Source organism: Phocoena sinus, chromosome 6 (assembly GCF_008692025.1).
Source record: "Phocoena sinus isolate mPhoSin1 chromosome 6, mPhoSin1.pri, whole genome shotgun sequence".
Lineage (NCBI taxonomy): Eukaryota > Metazoa > Chordata > Mammalia > Artiodactyla > Phocoenidae > Phocoena > Phocoena sinus.
The window spans coordinates 42,366,970-42,374,736 of NC_045768.1; the positions used below are offsets into that span (position 1 = coordinate 42,366,970).

Genomic DNA, 7,767 nt, shown 5'->3' on the forward strand with positions numbered 1-7,767 from the left:
AAAATGGATCTCACATGCTCCCTAGGGTATGCACACAAACTTCAGAGGCCTGGACTATGCAGAGCCAGTTTGATGTGCCTTGGGAAAATAATGGTTTGACATTTAACCACAAGTATTGTCTTAAAGACATTCAATTCTTTATATTTATAAAATAAATTTTGGTAACAGGGAACACTGACTCTAAATGAAAAAAGTCTTATTACATTCTTGAAAAAATAAGACTCAAAGTGCCTTTGACACTCTAAAAGGAAAATCATTAGTGTCATTTTTCTATTAACAATAACTTATAAAAGCTACAAGCAGAAATAACAGCAATCACTTACACAGTGCTTAGTATGTGCCAGGCACTATTTATACAAATTAGTTCATTTAAACCTCATAATGAGGCATAGAGGTTAAGTGATTTGTCCATGGTCACTAGCTATGAAATGGGAGAAAGGGAATTTGAACCTAGGCCATTTGGCTTTGGCACCCAAGTTCTTGACTGCTTTCTATCCCAGGGGTCAATGGACTTGCCCTGTATGGGCTCAAAGAATTTTCCAATTTTTAAAATCTAAATTTAAAAATTTCCAGCTTTGTGGGCTATACAGTTTCTGTTGCAACTACTCAACCCCACTGGTGTAGGGTAAAAGTAGCCACAGCTACCATGTAAACAATGGGTGCGACTATGTTCCAAAAAACCTTTCTTTACAAAACCAGGCGACGGGCTGGATCTGGCCCACCAGCCATAGTTTACCTATCCCTGATCTGCACCAGCAAACTATTAAAAAGGCTTCATGTAAAATTATTAAATAACTTTAAGCCTAAATACAGTAATTATAACCACTGTAAAGTTGTTAAGGCATTATTTTAAAAACTGTATTTACAAATTGCTGATGTAATGATTTTTATTAGTTTATAAACTACATCAGCTAATAAACACTGGATTCATTTAAGTCTTGAAGACTATAATGGCATAGTTTCTGCACAGCATCACAATCAATGCTTTCAGTAACTAAAAATACATGAAAGTATTATTATGTATTATATATTAAATGTCTGATTTCTAAAATTAAGTGGACTAACTTTACTAAATGGTAGAATCCCAAACTGAAAACTGGTCATATTCTTTCAACAAAACTACAGCTGCACTCACATGTATCAAAACACAAAAATGAACTGCCATCTGTATCAATATATTAATGTGCTTCAATCACATATGTTTTCATGAAAGTTTAAACATAAAATCACCTTTAAGATCTTGGCCATGTGATCTGCTCCCTGCCATGTCAGATTACACCCCGTGAAGTTTACTGTCTTAAGAGTGATAGAGTTCTTTATACCTTGACAAATAACTAAAAGGGAAAAAAAAACCACACACACAATAAGATGAAAAGCCTATACATTTGTCAGTCTTGACTTATTTGCTTTTCTTGAGTCAATTGGATGTTTATAGCCACATTCTTGAAATCATTAACTACAATCTTCCCAAACAGGTAATTGACGAACCGATACATTCTAAAACTTGTCAGTAACAAAATGTTATTCTAGTTTACAGCAACAGTTTAATTCTATTTAGATACTAAAACTGGATACACTGGATACTGCAAACTTTATTCTCAACCACTAAAGTACTACATACCTTTTGAGACATAGGAAGAAAAAGAAAAACCTAAAAAGCATAAGACTTCGATTTTCATTTCCAATGATACATCCCAATCTTGATTATCAATCAACGATTTAAATGTCAAATATAAATCCAGTATTTTATTAGGTGCTATGCAATATACTAGAGCAATAAAAGATAGAGGACATCAAACCCTCTGTTCCCTCAAATTGAAAGGCAGGCTTCCTGACCCCTCCAGACCACTACTGGACACAGGGAACACACACAAATGTTTCAGGACCCCAACCAACAGTCACCTGCTTTGTGATTACTTCCATGATACACCCCCGCCAACACCACTGAGTTTGCTGCTCCTATGGGACGTTACATATATTTCCTATTTTAACACATACCACAGTGCATTATAATTATGATTGCAGATAGATGTTTTAACAATTTAAAGATAATGATGACTTCTTTGCTCTTTACATCTTGCTATTTCCCTTCCCATAATATTTCTTGACGAGAAACCATAAAAATATAAACAAACACAAAAGACAGAAAATATACAAAATGTGTGGTTTGTGGCTTAACACAAACTTAAGTAAAATTAGTTCTGACAGTATCCAGCATGACAAACTTCCATGGTACAAATGAGAATGGACCAAGGTTTGAGCAGGTACAGGAGACAATCCAGGCATGAACAGCAAGAAAAGGTGGACAGGAAGTAACATGGTGTGTAGGAAATCATGAGACCAGTCTGATGGGAAGAGACTTAAACAAGACTGAAACTCACTTTCTAAACCTCCATCTCCAATTGGACAATTCGCAAGACACAGGTGCACCAAAGTGGCCGATTTATTCAATCCCTTTAATGGGGAGAAAAAGTTTAAAATTTTATTGGTTTAGTATGCCCCAAAAGCAGCTATCAAATGTTGGCAGGACACAATGAAGGCTTACCTTTGTTAACATAGTTAAGTCTCTCTCTCTCAGAACTAGCCCATTTAGCTCCAGGTTCCTTAGCGCACCCGACGCACTTACACAGCATTTAAGAGCTTTACACAACTGGAAGGTCACATCTTTATTTCTTATCGCAGGAACACGACTTCTGTAAACTTTATTTCTGTCAGAACCTAAAGCAAAATTATTGTAAGATGAGTGATTTAAACCATACATTTTATCATCATTAAAAAGCACCTAAAAAAAAAAAAGCATCTGCTCTGTGTTAAGGTTTAGAAACGACTCCTGCCCTTAAAGCCTTCATTAAGGAGGGACATGTGTAAACTCAAAATTTCAATCACATGAGATAAAGAAACATAACCTTTATGCACAGAGATTCCTTTGGAGGCAAAAAGTTATATCTAAGTGATGGCTTCATGATAACCCTGAAGTAGAATCTAGAAAGATGAGACTATGCAGAGTTGCAGTAGGAGGTGCATTAACTGCAGAGAGAGCACCTGTGCAAAGACACTCAAGCCTGACACCTGCTGGGCACTGTAAATACTGCAGGTGGGGATGACTAAAGGCCAGGGGTCCAAGTGTGAGAAGAGACAGAAATTAAAATAGAGATGTTGGCCGAAGCAGGCCTGGGAGAGAGCATGGCTTGCATCCCACAGGTGATGAGGCCTGGGGCTACCACTAGCTGAGTAAGGGTGCCTCCGCTAATTAGAAAAAGGCGCCCCGCTGCTGAAGGACCGATTAGATAAAGGGAGTGATCACAGAAAGCTCCCCTTTCTCAGGGCCAAATAGTCCCATGAGGCTTGGAAGAGCACAGTTCAGACTACACGCCTCTGTGCAGAGCACACGCTGGGCAGCTAGTATGCACTAAATCTGTGTGGGCAAGCCATTAGCAGCGTTGTTTTAAGCGTATCTTTTTATTGTAGAAGATCACTCAACCCAGTAGGCAGATGAACTTAGAGGAACTGAGCCCAGGGGCCGCGAAATCACCTAGGAGCTTCTGCCATAGTCCTGGCAAAATGTAATATGGATGAAGAAGCAAATTTAGGAGGAGGCCAAAATCTACGAGCTAGACCCACTGGATGCAAGACATAAAGAAAGTTCAGTGAAGGAGCTCTGAAGAGAATGGGCTCGGCAATAAATTTTTCTTATATTCAATGTAAAATATTAGGCAAAATTAAGTACAGTGGCCTTTACGGTCCCTTCCAGCTATAATTTCTTTTGATTTCTAAGGTAGTACTCTGGTTAAGTAAAGTCCCTTCAGAGGTACAGAACAGTTCCTACACCTGAATGGGATGCAAAGAATAATCTGACTTCTCTTCACCAGGGGATGAGTTGAACTGTCCTTGAAGAAGAGATAACAGATGGTGTGAACCCCAGATCCTAGAAAAGGGCCAGGCAAATGACAAGTATTCAGGTTTTTGAAAACAAATGAACAATCATTTCCTCTCCTAGATCTTCACACTCTTCCTCTGCTGGCTACTTTTTCTCAGCTTATAAACATCCTCAAATTTACCCACCTAAAAAACTCTCAGACCTATGATTCTTTGGATCTTCTTGTGGGTAACCTAAGTCTCTCCCATGCCTTCAAACACCTGTCCTCCCAAAAAGCCCAGATCTGTACCTTGGGCCCAGACCCGTCTACCAGGCCCCTCTAAAGCACTGAAGATGAAGTAAGATCCTCTCCCCATCCCCAATCCCTTCCTACTGTGCTCTGTATCTCACACAAAGATGCAGCTGTAAACTGTCACCCACACTTGCAGCCCTCCCTTTTCTAACTGGTCACCAGGCCCCACCCAATCTCTCTTGGATCTCCAAAATCCAGTCCCACCTTTTATAACTTAAGTGGGACCCTTAGATTACAATTCACCCTGCACCCAATCAACTGCCTTCCATACGGAGGTCCGAGTGAGCCTCTAAACTAGAAGTCCATCTCACTGTTCTTTAGTGTTTCCCTCAGCCTTCAGGATAAACATCCAAACTTCTGACAGGACAAACAAGGCCCCTTTCTGTTGGGCCCCACTAGGTTTCCAGTATCAACTCTCATTTCTTTCCCAAACCCTGAGTTCCACTCCTGTACCTTAGTTTTGCCATTTTTTCTTATATTTCTCAAACTTTGACACACACTTCTCCCTCCTACTACCCCAGGAGCTTCTACATATCCTTAGAAAGGATGGCACCTCCTCCAAGAATCCTACCCTGAACTTTCCCTTCCAAGATTCTGTGCTCTGCAAAGGGGAAAGGTGGGGGGGAGGGATAAATTAGGAATTTGGGATTAACATATACACACGACTATATATAAAATAGGTAATCAACAAGGACCTACTGCATAGCACAGGGAACTCTACTCCATATCCTATAACAACCTGTATGGGAAAAGAATCTGAAAAAGAATGGATATATGTATAACTGAATCACTTTGCTGTACACCTGAAACTAACACAATATTGTAAATCAACTGTCCTCCAATATAAAATAAAAATTAAAAAAAAAAAAAGATTCTGTGCTCTTTAGCACCAGCTTCCAGAGCACTGACTACTGTGCTTGTGTTTACCTGCTGCCCAGTAGAAGGGAAGATTTCCTACGGCAGAAGCATCGTCTCCAGCAGCCCTTGGTTCTGACAACTCATTCAAGTGCCAGGATACTTTACCCACATAACCTACTTCATTAATTCTAAGAACCCACAGAAAGAGTGGTTTTTAATGTCATTTTACAAGTGTGGGGAATGTAGTTCAAAAGTAACCTGCCCAGGCCACAGACAGCATAAGCCCTAGAACTCAAACCCTAAGCTACCTTCACACCTGTGCTCTTCCCACTATATGATACGACTATTTAAGAAAAAAATTTTTTTTTCCTGAGCCCTGTTTTAATGGAAAGGAAATGAAGCTGGGATATATCAATTTCCTAATCGCTTTGGTCTGTACGGGACAAAGTCATTCAACAGACCAAGTAACATCTGTGGAACAATTAACGATGCTCCAAACTGTGCTACATTGTAGAGTCTACAAGCATTAACAAAGTGCCTCCTTGTAACCGCCACAGAGAGTGGGTCCTGTTAAGCCCATACTACAGATGAGAACACTGAGACCTAGAAGCCTTAAGGCACTCCGCAGGAGTCCTAGGCCGCACGCCCCGTCTAGTGCACGCACACTCGGGCACTGGGCACCGGTTCTAGTTCCCACCCTCCACCTTGCACCATCAAACCCCGCTTCGCAGCGCCGACACCAGAGCCCCTGGAAGCGGGAACTACAAACCTGTCTCGCCAAGCCATGGCTGGAAGAAGCTCTTGATACAGATCAGGGGCAGATCTTTATTAATCTTGAGGGTGCTCAGAAGCGGCGCCCAGTCCAGCCCGCGGAGGCGGTCGGCGTTGAAGTCCAGCACGCCCTCCCGCAGAGAAGCGCGCACGGCGGGCAGAGGCACCGAGTCCTGCAGCGCGCACAGGTACTCATAGTGCGAGACGAAGTCGGCCGCGCTGTCGCGGCGCAGCTTCACCGAATGGATCATGGCCCCAGCGCGGCCTCGGGGGACGCTGCCTGCGGGCACGAGGCCCACACCCGCCTGGGGACCCCGGCTCGCCTCCCGGTCCCTCCGGCGCCCACCGCCCGGCGGCTGCGGCCACGCAGCGTGCGCAGGACCTGCGTACCAGCCAGAAGACGGAGGGCTACGGGCCCCAGCTAGGCCGGCCCCTCGATGCCGCGCTCCCGCGCCGCTTCCCGCGCCGCAGAGCAGGCAGTTGGCGCCAGCCTCATCGCCCTCCGCGCCGCGGGGCTGCGGTTCAAGCCGGTTGGCGGCGCCGTGGGGGCGGGGCTAGAAAACGTCAGTGAGCTCGTCGTGCGTCAGCACGCAGCCCCGCCTCCCATGGGGACCCGGCCTGAGGAGCAGGGGAGGGAGCTTCGAGACTAGGGCAGCGCGAAAAGTAGGTGGTTTGGAGAATTGGGGGTTTCCAGAAGGCGTTTACTGACTGATCCAAATAAAAGTGAGATATGGTTGTATCAATGCATTTTATTTATTTTTTATTCTTATTTTTTTTTGCGGTACGCGGGCCTCTCACTGTTGTGGCCTCTCCCGTTGCGGAGCATAGGCTCCGGACGTGCAGGCTCAGCGGCCATGGCTCACGGGCCCAGCCGCTCCGCGGCATGTGGGATCTTCCCGGACCGGGGCACGAACCCGTGTCCCCTGCATTGGCAGGCGGACTCTCAAACACTGCGCCACCAGGGATGCCCTCAATGCATCTTAAAAGTAGTTAAACTCCCGATAAGTGTCTGTGTTCGCCCCGCCCAGGAGAAAGCGTGCACTCCGTGAGGGACACATGAAAAGCTGAGTGCCTGTGGTCCCTTACCTCGTGCACGGGTGTGTAAATTTCTGCGGAGAGCTCTTAATTTCTGTAATTTCTTTTGACTTGACAAGGTGGTTGGCAAATGGTCACGTGTTCCATGCATTCAGGACATGATCGTGGTTACTAATAATCACTTTGTTTTGTACTGATAATGATGGCTAACTCTGGTAACTAGTACTTTCTGTCTCCTAGGCATTATTTTAAGCACTGTTTCAGTATGAAATCATTCAGTTTTCCTAACAACTCCACAGAGAATTTACTACTGAATATCCACTTTACAAAGGAGAAACTGAGGCGTAGGAAGTGAAATAACTAAGTAAGAGGAAGAACTCAGACAATTGGTGTTAATAAATTAACCCTGCAAGGAGGCCGTTAGATTAGTGATGTGGCCGCCTGCATAAACCAACCAAAATCTAAACCTGTAAATGCCTCAAGATTACGAAAACCGCTAAGGACAACCAGTCACAAACCACCAACTAGGCTTTACAGCCATAGCAAGTCAGTAATTTACTTGCTTTGCTTCTGCCCTTTTAAAATAAAAACCTCTGCAGCTCCTGTGGCTGGAGTGCTCCTCACCACTTTCAGTTTGGTGCTGCCTGAATTGAATCTATTTTTGCTCAAATAAACTCTTAAAATTTTAAATATGCCTCAGTTTGTCTTTTAACATTGGCCGTAGAAGTTGGATGCTCCAAACCTTATCCAGTGTCTAGAACAGCGGTCGTCCTCTGGTCAGGCCTTAGGCGTTACGTGTACAACGTTCCTCTTCTACCACCACCTTCTGGATGCCTCCACCCACTACCATCTCCTGCGCATCAGATCCCTTAGATGTGGTCAACAATGGCTTTCACATGCAGCGTGCTCACATTATAACATCGCAGACAGTCCT

At 43.9% G+C, this 7,767-nt stretch overlaps 1 protein-coding gene across 10 annotated transcripts in view; it reads right to left on the bottom strand.

Moving 5' to 3' along the window:
- The window catches only part of CEP78 (centrosomal protein 78), a 50,801-nt gene extending 44,480 nt beyond the window's left edge, over positions 1-6,321 (bottom strand). For 6 of the 10 annotated variants that reach the window (XM_032635175.1, XM_032635173.1, XM_032635174.1 and 3 more), the window contains exons 1-4: positions 5,797-6,298; positions 2,546-2,718; positions 2,382-2,454; positions 1,231-1,334 (exon numbers count right to left, since the gene is read on the bottom strand). In XM_032635175.1, the coding sequence (XP_032491066.1) occupies positions 1,231-1,334; positions 2,382-2,454; positions 2,546-2,718; positions 5,797-6,049 (603 nt within the window). In that variant the 5' untranslated portion in view covers positions 6,050-6,298. Of the gene's footprint in view, positions 1-1,230; positions 1,335-2,381; positions 2,455-2,545; positions 2,719-5,796 lie in introns of all 10 variants that reach the window. The other 4 variants (XM_032635167.1, XM_032635169.1, XM_032635176.1 and 1 more) reach the window with 2 other exon arrangements.
- Between the last annotated feature and the right edge of the window lie 1,446 nt (positions 6,322-7,767).